The following is a 19,003-nucleotide window of genomic DNA, read 5'->3' on the forward strand; positions in this document are numbered from 1 at the left end:
ATATTCTTGATTTAACAGGAAGCCAATGAAGGGAAGCTAAAATAGGAGAAATATGATCCCTCTTGTTGATTTTCAACTCTTGCTGCAGCATTCTGGATCAGCTGAAGACCTCAAAGCTCAATATGGATCAACTTTTTATATTTAAACTATGTAAGATATGTAATGAATTCTGCAGCTAGTAAAAATAAAAAGGGAGATATGGCGCATCCCTCACGAACACCACTCGTTTGCATAGACATAATATAAGATATATATACTCTTTATATATGTCTATGCTGGTTTGTCCCAGAGTCACTGAAGGGAGCACCGCGTCACTTCCTGTTTACCGATGTCAACTTCCTGTCATCCAGGCTTGTCGGTTCAAACGGATCAGTACTGTTTGCGGTAACCCGGGAGTCCCGAACCGCCCTGGTGGAGCGGCCGTTATCCGACGGTTGGACCGGGAGAGGGAGACGCTTCCGACGATGAAACGTTGTTTCCGTCGCTGTCCGGGACTTCCGGTTCTCCTCACAGCGAAGCTCGGCGGAGTTTAGGTGAGAAAACTTCTGAGATTTAACTTCGTCATCTTCGTATCCAGCAAAAACAGAAAAAAAAAAAAAAACACTAACACAAGAAGTTCCGATAAAACGATGTTTATTTAAACTTTAAACCAATTTACTAACGTATATAACCTTGTAGTTACCTCAGCACAGTGAAAGTTTGCCTTCATTGTTGGACATTTTTATTCAGTTGCAGGACCGTTAGAAGAAGGCGGAACCAGTATGGCTGCTTGGAAGGGTTGAAGGAGAAGAAAAAAAAAACCAGGATTTATTTATTTATTAACAAAAGTTGCATCTAACTGAGGTAGAAGCCTTGGCAGGAGACCATGGCGGAGATGTCTGGCTGTGATGCAGCAACTTCTCAGCTCAGACTCTTTATTCCAGCTGTCAAACATGGCAGGGGAAGCCTAATAATTTAAGGCTGTGTGTAATTTACCATCCATGGGCTGATTATTCCTCCCACTTGGTGCTGTTTAGCCCCACAGCATGACACCACCACCTCCATACTTAGGGTTTGATTTAAAAGCCTCACCACCACTGCTTTAAAGATGCATCTTGTCATTTTGGTAAATACATTTTTTTTGCGTTGTTCTCCAGAGTCCATCTCTAAGTGACTGAATCCCCCCATGTCCCCCCATGGCGGGACGATCAGAGATGGGTGCAGAAAGCCGCCCTGGCAAACCTCAGTGAACTGAAGCAGCTTTAGGGGGAAGATCGGGCTGAAAGTTGTCTACAGCCATGTTGGAGGCAGATAAATTAACACTACTTAGAGCTATCGCTGCTGAACAAGCCTGGGCGATAAATTCATTTAATCAATTAATTAGAATTTTCAATCTTTTTAAGATTACATTTTTGGAAAATATGGATTTTTTTTACCATTTAACTAATTGGGCTTCCATGAAGAAAATACCAGCAATGCTAAATGATGAGGAAAATATATTGTCAAAATATTGTAAAGAGGAAACCTTTTTTTAGTATAATATGAGATGCTTTAATTTATTCATTTACTCTTTTTTTAAGTTAGTTTGAAGTTGAAGCCTGTTCTTAGCTCATTGTGTAAAACCACTAGCAGCAAACATTCAGTTATAGTCACTTTGTTTACCACAGCAGGGCCGCCATCTTGGATTTAGTTGCACTTTGAGACGAAATGCTTGACATAAAGGCAAGTTTTTCAAATCATTTGTTTAATTTCTCTATGTAAAACAAAAAGCAGGGAAAAAAATGATAATCAGATTTGGTATAAAAAAATCAGAGGTCTTATTTTTAAGCCATATCGCCCAGCCGTACTGCTAAAGGTGTTTCTACAAGCTGCAGGATCATGGAGGAACTGTGTTACACCACTTCTGGATTCTTGGTTGTGTTTGGCTACATGATGACTGCCGAAAACTAAAACTGTTTTTTTTTTTTTTAAAGGATGGAGTCCAGCAGCCTGCTCGGCGACTGCCTGTCTCCAGAGTCAACGGTGACCTCCCTGCTGTCGAGCTCAGGCCACCTGAGGAGCAGCCTGCGGCCTCCTGAACACAACACCACCTTCAGATACAGAGACAAGGTTCTGCGCTCTTATTCCCTCAGGATGATGGAGAACTGAGGGAACCTGCTAGTCTTTATAAAGTTTTTTTAGGCGTGTGCTGTTTAATGATTCTGAGAAATGTCATTTGGACTGACTGCAGAACTACGATTCGGCCTCGGCGGCGCTGGACGCCTACATCGCAGACTTTGATCGCAGCTGTCAGAAGTGCAGGTCGTTAACTGGATCTCTGGTTCTGCCACGCGGCGAGCCGTCCACCCCGAGGAAACCCAGCGTGGGCGCGCTCAGAAACAGAGATGGTGAGGGCTCATCGTTCATTACGTCTAGGACTGTACGATGCATCGATCCACAGCGATATATCGCTTAAATGGTTAATGGTCCGATTATATAGAAGCAAAACTAAAATATTGATCCATATCGTCATTTTTAAGATGCACCTTTATTTTGCAATTCAGGCATGACGCTGAAATGAACAGGTGATCTATTATTGTTATTATGTTAAAATGAGAAGTATGCAGTTTTTGATTTAAATGCCTGATACTTGTAAGAGCTTAGAAATAAAATGGTCAAATCCTATTTATTATTTTTTTGGGAGTTCATTGATATTGATGTTAGATGACCAGATGATTTCACATCGATCAGAAATCGTAACAGATTTTGCTGTATCGGCAAATATTGTATCGTCATCAAAACAAACCAATATAACGTCGTAACGCCCCTAATTAGAGCCTCATTAAACAGTTAAAAATGTAAAATGTGTTCAATAAAAGGTCAGGATCGGCTTGTTTGTGTTAGAATTTGACTTCTGCAGGTTGGATCAGCAGAAATAATTAAACGATCAGTTCAGTTCCTGGAAGTTTTCAATCGTTGACACACGCATGTTTGTCTCGCCGATGGTTTTGATCTACTATGAAGTAGGGCTGCACAATTAATCACATTTGCAATATCATCACAATAAAAAAAAAAGCAATTTCCAAATCACAGAGAATTGCAATCTTTGTCTATGTAACATTTAATGGATCAGACGTCGTTTAGGTGTCGGTAAAATGTTGAAGTGGGTTTGCTCCACATTAAAGAGAAGAGAGCTGCAGCAGTGAGATAATCTAGTTTTACTTCTTGTTTTAGAGTTTATATAAAAATTGTTTTTACCAGAAACTTCATCTCAACTTAATGCTGTGGAATCTCACCACAGCATTAAGTAGCGGTCAAACTGTTTAATACATAGACTTGTTTGTTGGTTGCTCTTTATGTTCAACAAGGATTGACGTCCAACTCAACGGGCTGTTCTTTTCAATAAGAATATTCTGATTAATAAAAATAGTAAAAAAAATTGCTTTAAATAGTCCATGTTTACAAACATCTTTATCTACAGGCCATTTTTGTTGCTTGTGGTGAATACAGAGAAGAGTCTAAATTAAATTAATTATGGTTGAAATAAATCACAGTTGTGATTTTTGGCAGAATGGTACCGCCCTGCTGTGAAGCAGCACATGCGGGTCTGATTGGGTTGTTTCTGCTTCCATCTGTAGTCCTCAGGGAGCGTCTGAGCGACAGGGAGCTGGACTTCCTCAACCTGCCGGTCAGCTCGCTCCGTCACCGTCTGAACCGCGACCGGCTGTCCATGACGACAGACGAGCTGCTGACCATCCCGTACGACGGCTCCATGCCTGTCACCCACACGTCGGCCATCATCCGAGGTCTGTAAAAGCCTCACGTCACCGGCGTCATCACGTCTGAGAACATTTCCTCTGTTTTCAGACGTCATGGAGTCAGATACAGGACGCAGAAATCTGTCGGACATTTGTCCCTTCGGCTATAAATGGAACATTAAACCGTCTCTTTCTTTTCTCTTTCTCTCTGACGTCAGGCGTCTTGTCCCGGTCAGGCGCTCCTGAACTTTTCCCATCCTCCACCGGCCCGGCGCACAGAGCTGGAGACGGGCTCAGCAGCGGCCACGTTCCCCGTCAGCACTTAGACCTCGACCCAAAGCCTCTGAAGCAGAACCTGCTTCCTACCAGGAGCTCCAGGTTTGTGCTGCTGTTTGATTCGTTAAGAAGATTCAGATTGAGTTCATCCTCTCTGATGGTTAAGCTGCTGAATACCACACAACCTTAACATTTACCCCCTAGAAAATAGGGTTAGGGTTAGAGAACTGGTGTCATTTGAAGGGAAATTATCCTATTTTTGAGCCAGAAAACCTAAAAATCTTGAAACGAAACAAATCACAATCAGCCTGAAGCGTTAAAACACACATTTCTGATATAAAAAAGGCGTCATCTGCATATCTATCACAGTAATAACTGCATTTATTCACTATAAGAAATGTTTCTAAGAGGAATGTGTTGAATGGATCGGTTTCTACACAGAAAACGGAGTGAGTTAGCTGGAAAGCTGAACAGGTAAAGAGGACAGATTTCTCCCCAGCCTCCAAAAGCAGCCTGAGGGAAACAGATGCAACCATCACAGATGTGGCTGCTCCAGATGTGTTAGTCAGGGAGTCAACAGCCAGACCACAGGGGATGTTGTTTGTCAGCATAAATGCTTTCAGGGTCTGAACCACATTAAGGACCCTGTCTTTGCGTACTTATACTAAACATAATCAGAGTTTCAAATGAATCAAAATATCACGAAAAGTTGAAATGTACTTTATTTTGAAAAACCAACACTGCTTTTTACTTCCTGTCTGGCTTGTGGTGTGCACTGCTCTTGTCCATTTAGCATCTTTGTTGCTATATTTAGTGTCTTTTTTTAGACCCTAATAGTAATTTTCTTTGTAAAAGCGAGCAGCAAGTGATTCTGTGTTCATGGCAGCTTTACGTGAACACAGCCGTCTCTGTATTGAGGCAGAGTTTGTTCCTGCGTCCCTCAGCGCTGTCTCACAGGCACACCACAGCAGCTGCTGCCTCGTCCTGAAAGCCCAGCGCACACACACAGCCTCAGTCATTCTCCTCGTTCACTTTGTGTGTCTCTGATGACATTCTGTTGATATTAACCGTCCAAATTTAACTTTTATTTTTGTTTTTTTTTACATCTAACCTTCAGTTCTTTCACATATTTCTCGGTATCTAACATGGAAGTGACTGAGCTCCAGCTTTGGACACAACTTGAAAGTAAAACTGATGATAAATATCCTCTTAAAGACTGACTTTGGCTCCTGTTTCACTTATTTTCATGATTATTTTAGCATGTGATTTATTTTTTTTGTTCCTTCCTTCAGGTGCAGAGGAAAACCCAAGATGGACAGATTTAACGCTCCTGCTGACGCGTCTTCTGTAGGTGGTTTGAACTTTGCTTATTGAGGATTTATTAACCTGCTGCTTTAATATCTGCACCACCGTCCGGTTCTCCTCAGTCCGCACACAGAGCCACGGATCTCCACCTCCCCCGCTGGCTGACCAGTAACAAGGCCCGCATGGACTGTTCTGAGATCAGCAGCCTGCCTGACCTGAAGTACCCGGCCTGGGTGCGGCGCTGCGACGTTGGCGAGCCGGAGCTGTGGGACGAGCGCGGTACGACTCCCCCTACAGCTGAGTGGTCCTCCTCATGTTCTGATGATTTCACCCAAAACGAGCTGAACTTAATTCAGCAGCATTTGAAGCTGCTGCTCCCAGATTCAGATCATTAATCCCGTTTCTCTGGTTCTGGATCTCTTTGTAACTCCAGCCTTGGCTCCTCTGATTGCTCTGGATCAGAACCCTGAAAAGACTTTACATAAAAGTCTTTAAAAAAAAAAAAAAGTCCAGTCAGTAATGGTTACACACGTGGAGCAGAAACAAAGGAGCTCCAGACGGTGGAAATGTTCTTCCAATGAAAGGACCGCAAACCAGCAGATTTCACCCAAATGTTTTAATTCCTTTTAAACGGTGAATGAATCTGGATCAGCTACCCGCCCTGTGGGTCTCAGTCTCCGGCCAAAACCAGTCCAGATCGGTTCTGCTTGATGCACATCGCCCACAGAGCTCAGCCGGACACCCTGCTCTCCTCCGTTCATCTGGCTGCAGCTCACTGCTTCATCTCTCCGTGCTTTTTGTCTTCCAGGCGCTGCTCCGCCTGGAGCTCCCAGAGTTAAAGCTCCATCCTGGGTATCGGACCTGGAGAGGGACGAGGAGCTGAAGCCGGCGGCGCCACAGGTCAGAGAGAAGTTCTAAACTTTTCAGCAGAGGTTTCCTGCTCCTCTGGTTCACGTGTTTACAGAGTTTTGATGAGTTAGCTGAAATCTGTAAACTGTGTCATAGATGATGAAACGGAGACCGTCCTGCTTCTGTTTCGCCTAAATCTAAATTTAAGCTTCTTCTAAACTTCAAATGGAGACAAAAGGTTCATAAGTGAGGAGAAAATGGTTGTTAAAGGAACATTAAGTAAGATATTTACAGTAAAATCTATTTAATTATTCTAATCTCTCACCCAGGATTTTAGTAACATTCCCTATAAACAATCCTCTCCATCAACAATCTCTTAGTCGCGTTTTTCTCCTTTCAAACCTAGAGTTATGGTCCAGAACGACCGTGTTTACTTCCTGGTTCCTCAGCCAATCATATCAGAGTTCTCAAAACAGAGCGCAGCATCTGGTATTTTATTTTGGCTAAAGAGCAGCAGCCTGCAGACATGGAAGGCAGTAAGAGAAGCGGACCAGAACCAGAACAGAATAAAACATCATATTCCTGTCCTGTGGAAGTAAAGATTCACAGCAGCAACACATCATTTAAAAACTGTTAGATTGTAGTGATTGGCCGGCTGTTGTACCGACTGGAGCCACAAGGTGTCAGTGTTACTCAGAGCTCCTCTGACGTAAACGTGACGGCAGTATCTGACCGAACCCTGGAGCTGTGACGTCATTCTGCAGCTCCAGGTGTAAATGTGTGAAACTTGTGGTCCAGGTCGGAGGTGAGCAGACGCTGCGGGATCTGCGGCTCCAGCTGGCCGAGCAGATTTCTGCGCTCTCTGGAGAAGGAAGAGGCTCCGACAGCCTGACGGCTTTGTTCAGAGGTAAAGAGCCAAACTTTCAGGTTCTGAAGCAGAAATAAACATGCTGCCGTGTTCTGAACCCGGTTCTGCTGTCAGACAACAGGATCGAGGCTCTGATCCAGAAGGCCGATCAGCTGCTGGACTCCCTGAGTTCTGGAGGAGGTAAAGGTGAGTCCAGACTTCAGAACCAGCAGCTCCTCACTGAGGGAGACACTCTGAGGGACATCAGGTCCAAACCCGGCAGACCAGCCAGTCCGTGTGAGCCCAGAACCAGAACCTGCCCGTAAACCGTTGCTGTCGTTGGTTTTCCAGTGAGTCCTGTCAGCACGGAGGACCTGCTGCTGCCGCCGCCGTCACGCCGGGCCTCCGTCACGCTGTGAGATCCATTTACACTCATGTCGGTCGGTTCTGATCCGCCCCTCACTAACCTGCATGCCACGAACCCACAGAGACTCTGGAGCAGCGGAGCTGGAAGCTGACCGGACCCACCAGAACCTGGAGGTAACTCAGCCTGATGCCCTTTACTCTGCAGGATCTTTTTAAAACAATCATAAATTAAAAGATAGAGGGGATTAACATAGAAACTACATGAAAATAAATTTCTTGAAGTGATCATAGATGACAATATAGCATCAAAACCAAACTGTCCAGAAATATTTCAGTCCTAGCAAGAGCTAAGCACATTCTGGATCTCAAATCACTTCACATCCTATACTGCTCATTACTGTTACCTTATTTGAATTACTGTGTAGAGGTTTGGGGAAACACATATCAACACTCACTACAGCCACTAGTCATAATGCAAAAAAGAGCAATAATCATTCACAACGCCGGATTTCGGGATCATACAAAATCATTATTTCTAAAAATCTAAATTACTAAAATATCATGATTTAATGGGGTACCGCGCGCGAGCTATTTTTAGAAACACAACGTCACGATGACGTCACATCACGTGGTACGCAGTGGGACAAACTCCGGAAAGCCGCCGTTGTTTTGCTGTAAGAGACGTGCGTTAGCCTAGGTTTTACTCGGTAAACGACTGCTTTTTCCAAATCTAAGACCATGGTTTTTAAACATTGTTGCCTATTGCCTGGGAATATACTAAAGATGTTCTCTGAAAGGGAGGGAGGGTACGATTTAAGGGGAAGGGGAAATTTTAAGACTAATAGATGTAGAACTACAAGGAAAAGATTATGTTTATCAATTTGTGGAGTTAAATTGTGGAACAAACTAAATGAGAACCTAAAGCAATGCCCAAACATATTCCTTTTCAAAAAAAATGTACAAACAAATTATTTTCAGAAGGTATAGATCAGCATGGTAGAAAGTTTTTTGTGTTTTTGTTCTGTTATTTGTATATATGTATGAGGGTGTATATATATATATATATATATATATATATATATATATATATATATATATATATATATATATATATATATATATATATATATATATATATATATATAGCAACATAATTCTAAATATTGTACATTGAAGAAATTAAGGGGGTAGGAGAAGTTTTACTTCTTCCTACTCCTTTTTGCACATGTAATAGAGGTATATTAACTCAGGAAAGAAGGGTACCTTGTTCATTGTTTTCTCGCCAATGTTTTTAAACATTGTTTTATTGTGTGTTTTTTTGTGTTATTTGTATATACTTTCTCCTGCATGTTCGAAATAAAGATATCAATTCAATTCAAGGTCCAGTTATGACTTAATGCAATAATGACGGTTTATATGAAGTTACAATGAAAAACCAGTAGAAGCTGCGAAGCTCTAACGAGTTTAATCTGAATAAAAACAGAATAATCCACATATTTCATGGTTAGAGTCTTAATTCCTGCCTCATAATCTTTACCTTTGCAGCACCAGCTGCTCCTTCTGCGTGTTTTAATGTTTCTCTCGTTGTGGAGAAAAAAGATCTGAGTCCTTTAGGACCACGGCTGGGAGCCGGATCACAGATCTATCGGTCTGACCCGGAACTTAAACGGCTTCCCTCTGCTCCGCTTTCTCTCCCAGGTTCTGGACTACGGCTTCCGCTGCGACGCCGCCTGGAAGCAGCCCGGCCCGGTGGAGGCGCTGAAGCAGATGCTGTTCAGGCTTCAGGCCGTGGAGGCGGAGCTCCAGAAACGGCGAGCAGGCGGTCCGAGGACGCCGGAGAAACAGGTGGAGTCGCACGGGCTCAACACAACGTCTCCATGTGGATTTGACCCAGACATGTGAAGCTCGAGGCCCGCGGGCCACAAACGGCCCGGAGTACCGTACTGTTGGGACTATAAGTCGATCCGGACTATACGCATTTATTTAGAAACTTATTTCACACAATCAAAGACTAAAAACTGACATTTAATCTAGTAAGACAATTTATTAAATTGCACAGCTGCATCCACAACCGGCTGAATAACCTGAAATAAACCTGGGAGGATGAATGGAGTAAACTAGCATAACAACACATCAACTAAAACCGGGAAAGTTCTCGTCAGAACATCTAATTATTAATTACGCTGAAATCAGACCATGAGCTAACGGTGCTACATGCTAAGCTAACAGTACAACACGGATGTTTCAGAGCAACATAGAGCTCATGTGCATCAGAGAAGTTGTAACAACAGAGCTGTAAGCTAACGCTAGCTGCTGTTAGCTTGTCTCGGTCTGTTTCCTTAGAGCTGAACCACACAACGCTCTGCTGAGTGAATACAGACTGAAACAGGAAAACAACACATGTACCGTATTTTTCAGACTATAAGTCACTATTTTTTTGCATAGCTTTGTCGATCCTGTGACTTATATTCCAGTGTTGTAGTCAAGTCACTATGCCTCGAGTCCGAGTCCAGGTTCGAGTCACCAGTGTTCAAGTCCGAGTCAAGTCCAAGTCATTAAAAAAAATCCGAGTCGAGTCCGAGTCGAGTCCACTACTCATCCGAGTCGAGTCCGAGTCGAGTCCACTACTCATCCGAGTCGAGTCCGAGTCGAGTCACTATTGACGTGTGATGTATGACATGAAGCAGTAACATTCCATTGCACTAATAACTCTTTCGCTGTAGTTACCCTTGGTTTTACTCGGTAAAACGACTGCTTTTTCCAAGTCTAAGACGTCTCCTAACCATGGTTTTTAAACATTGTTGTTATGGAACGTGCATCAGCGACTCGAGGTACGCTGATAGGCCGCATATGAAGGATGTTAAAGCCGCAAGCGGCGTCGATCGGCCCTCGCAGCCAAGCGTACTCCGACCTATTGGCGGGCGGGGTTCGCACACCGCCGCGGCTCCGGGCGGCCGGCGGGGTTCGCGCACCGCCGTCGCCCGCCACCGCAGATGCTGTCACGCATTTTCCTCGCTCGTCCACCGGGCGATTCCCACAAACGCGTTCGGCAGCGTTCCCCCATGACTCACAACAAATCTGGTGTGGATCGGTCGATGCAGCGAGGAGATACAGCCGTTAAATAATGATAATGCATTTCGCCACCGGGCCGGACTAAATTGTTCGGCGGGCCGGAAAATTTATACCGATTCCTGGACGGTGACTACAAACAGAAAAAAACGGCAAATGACACCATGAAAGCCGAGCAGGAGAAAAACAACGACTTACCTTCCTATCAACTCGGCCCGTCTTTCCGAGCCCTCGACACTCAATCCATCGTTTGAGCTGAACGTTGGTATGTTGTTCCACAGTTCTACCAGTAAACCGGGCGCCTGGACATTCTTGTGTCTGTTGCATGTGTAATGGCTGGTTGCTACGTGCGCTCTCACACTGTTTGCCCTTCCTTAGCGGCAAGGGGCGTTGCTCATAAGATGGTGACGTCACGTGCGCGGTACGACAATTAGATATTAAAATCATACACCAAATAATATTCTAATGACATATTAAAATTATAGCCTAATGATATAAAAAAAGTCGAGTCTTTTTCTCAATTTCCGAGTCAGAATGATCTGAATGTAGGAGTCCGAGTCCAAGTTCGAGTCATCAGTGCTCAAGTCCAAGTCAAGTCACGAGTCTCTAAATTTAGCTAATGACTCGGACTCGAGTTCGAGTCTCGGACTCGAGTACTACAACACTGTTATATTCAGGTGCGACTTATGTATCAAATTAAAATGGTAATTCATCTTGACCACCATGAATCACGGAGTAAACATTATCATCTATAGTATAAATATTCAGTGTATCATGATAAGGAAAAAAAGTCGCGGTCCTGACGTAGTAGAAGAGAAGCTGAACACACCTTCTCCGCCCTGTCGGCGTTGCAGATCATGCAAAACAAACAAACCCCCAGACAGAGACTCAACAAAATCAGACACGTCCCTGGTTTTCGTTAGAGAAATCTGGTCACCTTAACTTAATAAATTGAAACATTAACTTACAGACAACAAAGACTGAACATGTTCGTAGTTTCTCTGTTTTATTCTGCATCCAGCAGAGCGTTGTGTGGTGCAGCTCTAAGGAAACAGAACATGTTACTGGGCTGTCTGTGAAGCTAACAGCTAGCGCTAGCTTACAGCTCTGTTGTCTGGGCGGGTTATGACTTCACTGATGCTGATGCATATAGTCTGGTGCCTCTTATAATTGTTTTTTTGACTGAAGCGACTTAAATAGTCTGAAAAATATGATACATGTGTTCAGTCTTTGTTGTTTATAAGTTAATGTTTTAATTCATTTTTAAGTGGTACAGGGGCAGCATATAGTTTTCACAGGCCTAGAGCGCCCTCCTGTGGCTACAGACGGTAATGTTTACTCCTTGGTTCATGTTGGTCAGTGTTAGTCCAGGTTTTGGGTCGGTCTGTGGTCGAGTCGGCCTCTGCTGGTCCGGCTGAGCTGAAACCTTCGGTGTTCTGTGTTGCAGGGCGCTGACGGGGAAGCAGAGCTGCAGAGTTTTCCAGGCAGTCCGTCACTACAGAGGTAACACGGAACATAACCGGGCTGGAACCGGACTTATGGGCTCGGTTCGAGCTGCAAGTCCAAAGTTTCAGTGGTTCTGAGATGTTTTTCACTCCTGTTTAATTCCAGACGCTCGGTATCTTGTTAATTCCAACATTTCCCCACGTTCTCTGAGACGTTTCCTGCATAAAGAAATCAGATCCTCTGTTTGGACCGGGAGCTTAAGGCTCCAAACCCCTCAGACCAACCCACAGCATCATGCTGCCTCCACCGTGCCTCACTTCAAAGAATCGTTGCTGAAATGTTCAAATGGGCGAGTTTTGTCCAGTTTAAAGTAATGAATCTTTGGCTCCTTCTCCTGACTGATACCTTTGAGCACTGAGATCCTCCTGAGCTCTGCAGACTGCGGCTTTGGGTCAGAAACCCTGGCTGAGCCTACGTTCAGCTCCGTCCGCCTCACTCGGTGCTGAAGCTGAACCAAAGGCTGCGACACCGGCGCATTTCTGCACCTTCTCAAGGATCTTACACCATTTTTTTTCCTGACAGAATAGTTAGTTTGTGCATATGTCACATTGAAGGAGGTTAAGGGTTAGAAACGAGTTATTTTGGTCTCTGTGTTCAGTTGAAAAAAGAAAAGAAATTTGGAGTTTTAACAGGATTGTGGAAACTTTTGAGATTAAATTCTTTACACATTCGCCCCTAAAGAACTGTGCAGCAAAGTGAAGCCATGAAAATCTCCACATTTCCCTTTCTGTCATCTTCTAAAGCGGTCCTGACCAAAAGGTTCTCCAGGTGTTCTGGACGTTGTCTTCAAAGTTTGGCTATTTTTTATTTTGTTTTAATCTAACTTGTGAGTGAAAATGATGCAGAGCTCGTTCCATCTCCAGAAAAGCCCAAAAATATCTTCAGCATCTGAAGCTCTTGTCTTTTAAAACGAGGGAGACCCGACTGGATCCGACTGGACCCGGGAGCTTCATCTTTCACCGGATCCCAGGTGAACAGACTTGGGATCTTGTGCAGACGGTGCAGCTAGATTCAGTCGTCTGTCTTTCCGAGCCTTAGATTTGGGAGACGGGAGTCAGAAATAATCCTAAAATAAAGTCTGAAAGACCTTCAAAGGTCCAGTAGAACCGCTGAAGATCATTTAGACCAGGGGTGTCAAACATACGGCCCGCGGGCCGGATCCGGCCCGCCGAACAATTTAGTCCGGCCCTGTGGCTAAATGCATTATCATTATAAAAAAAATTTTTTTTCCCAGTGTCCTGTCTGGCAATGTGGCAATAAGATGCCACAAAGAGCTCATCAGATTTGACTTTCACAAGTGGACAAGATAAAAGGAAGAGAATGATAAAACAATTATTGAAAAAAACATGTACTTGGTTTAATTGAAAATATGCAGTTCCTATATTGTCCACGAGGGGCGCTGTGTTTTAATTAGCAGATTAAGCTTCAGGTGTGGAAAAATTCAAACCATTTCTTAATTTTTATCTGTTTGATGTATTTTGTCATGCAGGACAGTGTTTTTAAGTTCCAAAAAATGTGAATAAATGTTTTTCACCATTGTACAATCACTGTGATCAGTTCATATGCATAATGCACAAGTAAATGTTTAACTGAATAACAGTATTGTTGAAATTGCACATACTTTTCTTAAAAACGCTGAGGTTATTCATAATATATTGTGTAAAAGTGAAATTAACTTAATATAAAAATGAACAAGTCCACATTTATTAGTTCTATTTAATCTTGCAATGAGTTTACTCGTGTGGCCCTCTTGAGATCAGATTAAGCTGAATGCGGCCCCTCAACCAAAATGAGTTTGACACCCCTGATTTAGAGGATTACAGGAACATCCGGCTACCCTGGAGGGAATGGAGCCTCCTTGTAAGTCTGAAGTCTTTCCACAGTGAGGCAGGGTGGTGGTAGCATCATGATGTGGGCTTTGGTTCCCTTTGAAATGCCAAACGAAGCCCCTGAGTTTTAATAAATTAAAACAGAAATCTCAGTCCACCGCTGTGACTTCATGATCTGCTTCGTGTTCTCAGAGCTCTGCAGCATCTGAGCCGCCTGAAGCTGCTGGTGGAGGAGCTGGGACGGAGGAGCCGAGCCGAGGAGGAAGACGAAGGACGCTTCTCCTCCTCGTCTGCAGACAGACTCCCCGGCTGCCAGCAGGAGCCCGTCTGAAGCGACGGGGGACGATGGCGCTGTCAGAGCAGAACCTGCGGGTCAGCGGCCCGGTTCTGAACGCCTCGGGCTGAGAAAGAGAGCAGAAAACTGTTTTTGTGTTTCAGGACATCTGAAGGTTTATTAAAGGAAATGTTTGACGGCGGGACTGTGGCGAGACGGCAGGTTTATCTACAGGTCTGGTTCTGACAGCCCCGACCCAACAGAACCAGACGGTCAGAACCAGACGACCAGAACCAGACCGTCAGAACCAGACGGTCAGAACCAGACGGTCAGAACCAGACGACCAGAACCAGACGGCCAGAACCAGACGGCCAGAACCAGACGGTCAGAACCAGACGACCAGAACCAGACGGTCAGAACCAGACGGTCAGAACCAAACCGTCAGAACCAGACCGTCAGAACCAGACCGTCAGAACCAGACAGTCAGAACCAGACCGTCAGAACCAGACGCCGATCAGGCCGTCGCTCCCGGCCGACACCAGCGCCCGCCCCTCGTGGTCAAACGTCACGCTCTGCACGCTCCCCTCGTGTCCCGTCAGGCTGCTCACGCCGCACGAGTCCACCGCCACCAGCCGCACCGAGCCGTCGCCGCCGGCCACCGCCAGCAGCTTCCCCGATTGGCTGAAGGCCAGCTGGTTGGCGGCGGGCGGCCCGGCCTCCGCGGCGGCCGTGGGCGACGCCGGCTTCCTCGCGTCCCACAGGTGGACGACGCCCCGGGAGTCGCAGGACGCCACGGCGTGGGGCGCGGGGCTGAAGGCGGCGTGGTTGCAGGGGTGGCGGTGTCCGCGGAAGGTGGCGGCGGCCACGCCCAGCCTGGCGTCCCACAGGACGAGGGTCTTATCCGCCGAGCAGGTGAGGAGGAGGTGTGAGGCGGGCAGGAAGGCGACGCTGTTGACGGAGGCGGCGTGGCGACGCAGCGTGAGGCCGCAGCGCCCGCTGGCCACGTCCCACAGCTTGGCGGTCCGGTCGGCGGAGCAGGACGCCAGGAGGTGTCCGCAGGAATGGAACCAGCAACCCCAGGTGGGCTGGCTGTGGCCGCGCAGCGTCGACACGCAGCGGCCGCGAGACAGATCCCAGAGCCGGACCTGCAGGACACACCAGAACCCGCTGTTAGCCGAGACGATGGTGCCGGGTTCCCAGAACCAAACCTGGAGCTAAACCTGCAGAGGGAACCAGAACTTTGGGTTAATTAGCCGTCCTCTGATGTTACTGCTGCGTTAACGGGTCGGTGGTGACCGTGTCCTACATCAGCTGTAAATCCACTAAAATCATCTAACAGCTCGTTTCTCGTCTCTTGGTTCTATGGTTTTCCATGAAAATCCTGGTTTTAATGTTTAATTCTGAGTCTGTTTCAGTGGGATAATGAATTAAAGGTTGTTACCTGAATTTTACCCAGGCTTTTATTTTAACTACAGTAACATCCAAGATGTTCTGCCTCAGTTTGGACCCAGATTATTTACTATAAAAAGGAAAAAAATATGCCTCTACTTTATGACATGATGTGCCTTTGTTGGCTCTTGATGGCCGGATAAATTGCCTTGACAGACCGGATTCGGCCCGCAGGCCTCGAGTTTGACACGTTATAGCTTAAATAAATAAAACCAGCCTATAGAAGTAAAAAATAAAAAGTTTTAGAGTGTTTGGGTTTCAGTATTAAAAATGTATAAAGAATAAAGGTGTGAAATGATCCCTGCTGATCGTAGGTTCACAGCTTCCTGCAGCAGAAGCGTCATTTTTCACGCAGACGGTCATCAGATGGACGCCTGCAGGCTCGCCTCTCACCCAGGAGGAAAACTCACCGTTGTGTCGCCGCTGGTTGTCGCCAGGTTGGATCCGTCGGGGTGAAAGGTGCAGCCTGACAGCCAATCAGAGTGACCCTCGCCTCTCAGCAGCACCTGGCCCACCTGTCGCCAACACACCCACAGCATCACAACAGGCCTCTCTCCATGTCTAACCTCACAGTGATTTATTTCCATGGGGGCACAGGACAAAAGATTGGAGGCAAAAAAAACTAAACGGGTCACTATTTCATCGTTTAATACATTAAATGAGCTAAAGAGCCTCGCGGACAGTGGCGCCTCCAGAAATGTTTCACAGGGGGAAGATAGAGCCTCTTAAACTTTTAGGGTGACACTGAAACTAAAAACCATAAGTTCAGGTTTTTATTCTGCTGTCGTAGTGAAGCTGTCTGTAGAAAACTATCTTAAAGACTTAAGTTAACGCCTACTAACATCTTTTGGTTTATTGTTTGGTTTTTAATGTTCCTAATAATCTAATGTGCATAGACCAATAACAGTACAGTTAACATTTAGAGTTGAACAACAATTCCTATTTATTGTGTAATTATATTAGAAACACATCTCTTAATTATATATTAATTTTTAAATTATTCATTTATTTAAAAACAAAGCAATTACTGGGGGACAGTAGATACTTTTTTAAATAAAAGCGTGATAGAAGGTCAAGAAGAGCGGCTGCCTTGCTGACTGTGCATAACGGGATGAAATGCTAAACTGATACTATTACAATTTACAACATGTGAGGGGGTACACCACATGGAACGGGGGGCGTTGCCTAAATAAATACTGACAATGACACCGTAGCTGATTTGTCACTTGGACCAATTGTGTTTTACTTTTACAGTTTTACTCTAACAATAATTTATAAATGAAGCTGTTTCACGCTAACTCTAGTCGTATTGAGGGGATCTGGGGTCTGCAACCAATGCCCCCCCCCCCCCCATGTCGTGTTTTTATTTCAAAAAGTATCTACTTTCCCCTGGTAATTTCTTGTTTTCCAATAAATAGATAATTTAATAATATATAATTAATACATGTGCACCTTATTCCCAATATAATTACACAATAAAAAGGAATTGTTGTTCAACTCTAAATGTTAACTGTACCGTTATCTACGCATATTAGATCATTAGAAACATTAAAAACCAAACAATAGACCAACAGATGTTAGTAGGCGTTTACTTAAGTCTTTCTACAGGCAGCTTTACTACAACAGCAGATGGCGCCACTGATCATCGTAAGACGTGTATTTAATATCATCTCATTAGTACAGGTCCAGGACCGGTTCTACAGGGGCGCCAGCCCCCGTTGGCCCCTGTCTAGAACCGCCCCTGTCTGACTACCAAAGGGCCCTGATCAGGAGCAGAGGTGGACCTCCCTCTTCTCCAGAACCTGTCCTACCTTCTCTCCGCTCCGTGGCAGATGCCACAGCCTCCAGGTGCGGTCGTGGCTGGCTGAGGCCAGCAGCGGGTTCCTGGGGTGGAGAGCGATGCAGCTGACGGGCTGCTGGTGGGCCCTGATGGAGCAGGACAGCTGGAAGCTGGTCTTCTCCTGCGGAGGGCCCTGCGCATCTTTGGGGGTCTTTGGAGATCTGCAGAGTCTCCTCTTGGCTGGCTTCTCGTTGGGCTTCTCCTGGTGGAGCTTTGGTTCTGGGAGGTGCTGACCTCGCTCCCTCTGTAAGCCCAGGAGCGCCTTGGTCCTCAGAGCCGCTCGGTGTTTCTCCTCCAGCTGCTTCAGCGCCGCCTCGCAGTTCTCCAGATGTTCCTGCAGCTGTTTGCGGTCCTCGGCGAGGCTCTCCTTCTGCGCGGAGACGCGCCGATGCTGCAGCCGGTGGAAGTCCCGCTCCCTCCGCATGCGGACCAGGCTCTGCTCCGCCTCCAGAACCTCCTTCCCGAGCAGCTCCGTGTCTCTGCGCACGGCGTCCAGCTCCTCCTGGAGCATCTGGCCGTGCGTCAGAGCGTCGGGGATGAAGCGGCACGTCTCAGCCGAGTGGTACCGCTCCACCTGAAAGCTGCTCAGAGTCCGAGTCAGGCCGAGCCGGCCCAGGAAGTTCCTCAGGAAGTCCTCCACCGTTTCTGGGATGTTCTGGATCATCGGAACCTCTGGGTTCCTCCTGGATGGAGCTGAGGAAGAGGAGGAGGAAGCCTCGCCGTCCTTCTCTTCTTCTCCGTCTCTCCTCGCTGACATCTTCTCTCTGGACTTCCTCCTGTTTACACGTCGCTACGGAAACGCCTCACCCCCAGAGTTAGTTGTTTGTTACCATGGCAACTAATTGGACAATAACACGATTTAAACCATATCTATGAGTTTAAACAATGTTTTTTTTCTTCTTTTTAATGGGTTTGTGTGATTTTATATTTGATTTATTTATATAAACTGTTTTATGCAGTTAATTTTTAATCTTTTACCATGACAACCCATATCAGCATAACTTTCTAACGCATTATTTAAATTCTGTGTAATAATTTTATGATTTAAACCATATCTATGAGTTTAAACAAATAATGTTTAAACATAAATATAATTTTTAAATCCCGTGTATAATTTTATGATTTAAGCCATATCTATGAGTTTAAACAATGTTCTTTTTAACGGGTTTGTGTGATTTTATATTTGACTTATTTATATAAAGTGTTTTATTCAGTTAATTTTTCATATTTTACCATGACAACCCATATCAGCATACATTTCTAATGCATTATTTAAATTCTGTGTAATAATTTTATGATTTAAATTAAACCATATCTATGAGTTTAAACAATGTATTTTTTAACGGGTTTGTGTGATTTTATAATTGATTTATTTATAATAAACTGTTTTATTCAGTTAATTTTTCATATTTTACCATGACAACCCATATCAGCATACATTTCTAATGCATTATTTAAATTCTGTGTAATAATTTTATGATTTCAACCGTATCTATGAGTTTAAACAATGTTTTCTTTTGTCATTTATTTTTTTACCGGTTTTATCTGAGACGTTTGAATAAAACAGTTTTAATTTTGTTTTGATTTATGTTCTTGTCCATTACAGTAAATAAATCAGTCACATTTGGTTGGATTAAAGTATATAATTATATTAAATTACCTAGATATCGTATTTGT

General features: G+C 44.7%; 2 protein-coding genes across 2 annotated transcripts; one reads left to right on the forward strand and one right to left on the reverse strand.

The window, feature by feature from the left end:
* The first annotated feature begins 329 nt into the window (after positions 1-329).
* On the forward strand, positions 330-15,482 carry c8h18orf54 (chromosome 8 C18orf54 homolog). Its single transcript, XM_036139989.1, has 15 exons — positions 330-533; positions 1,953-2,088; positions 2,210-2,366; positions 3,597-3,764; positions 3,935-4,094; positions 5,285-5,339; positions 5,420-5,576; positions 6,106-6,197; positions 6,945-7,053; positions 7,129-7,200; positions 7,345-7,408; positions 7,482-7,533; positions 9,058-9,204; positions 11,876-11,931; positions 13,956-15,482. The coding sequence occupies exons 2-15, from the start codon at positions 1,954-1,956 to the stop codon at positions 14,092-14,094; spliced, it is 1,563 nt and encodes a 520-aa protein (XP_035995882.1). The 5' UTR covers positions 330-533; position 1,953; the 3' UTR covers positions 14,095-15,482.
* LOC105936583 (sperm-associated antigen 16 protein) lies at positions 14,514-18,181 on the reverse strand. Its single transcript, XM_012877495.3, has 3 exons — positions 17,298-18,181; positions 15,897-16,001; positions 14,514-15,182 (listed from the first exon to the last, which is right to left on the reverse strand). Exons 1-3 carry the CDS (start codon positions 18,081-18,083, stop codon positions 14,535-14,537), a joined length of 1,539 nt encoding a protein of 512 aa, XP_012732949.2. The 5' UTR covers positions 18,084-18,181; the 3' UTR covers positions 14,514-14,534.
* Between the last annotated feature and the right edge of the window lie 822 nt (positions 18,182-19,003).

The sequence above is a fragment of the Fundulus heteroclitus genome, chromosome 8 (genome assembly GCF_011125445.2).
Source record: "Fundulus heteroclitus isolate FHET01 chromosome 8, MU-UCD_Fhet_4.1, whole genome shotgun sequence".
Classification (NCBI taxonomy): domain Eukaryota; kingdom Metazoa; phylum Chordata; class Actinopteri; order Cyprinodontiformes; family Fundulidae; genus Fundulus; species Fundulus heteroclitus.

Bases quoted from the DNA above. Each gene is read 5' to 3' on its own strand.
- c8h18orf54 (XM_036139989.1), top strand. From the start codon at position 1,954: ATGGAGTCCAGCAGCCTGCTCGGCGACTGCCTGTCTCCAGAGTCAACG. The intron at 6,198-6,944 runs GTCAGAGAGAAG...CTTGTGGTCCAG, and splicing joins TGAAGCCGGCGGCGCCACAG to GTCGGAGGTGAGCAGACGCT. The intron at 7,534-9,057 runs GTAACTCAGCCT...TTTCTCTCCCAG, and splicing joins GGACCCACCAGAACCTGGAG to GTTCTGGACTACGGCTTCCG.
- LOC105936583 (XM_012877495.3), bottom strand. From the start codon at position 18,083: ATGTCAGCGAGGAGAGACGGAGAAGAAGAGAAGGACGGCGAGGCTTCC. The intron at 16,002-17,297 runs GTAGGACAGGTT...TGTTGGCGACAG, and splicing joins TGCCACGGAGCGGAGAGAAG to GTGGGCCAGGTGCTGCTGAG. The intron at 15,183-15,896 runs GTGAGTTTTCCT...TGTGTCCTGCAG, and splicing joins CAACCAGCGGCGACACAACG to GTCCGGCTCTGGGATCTGTC.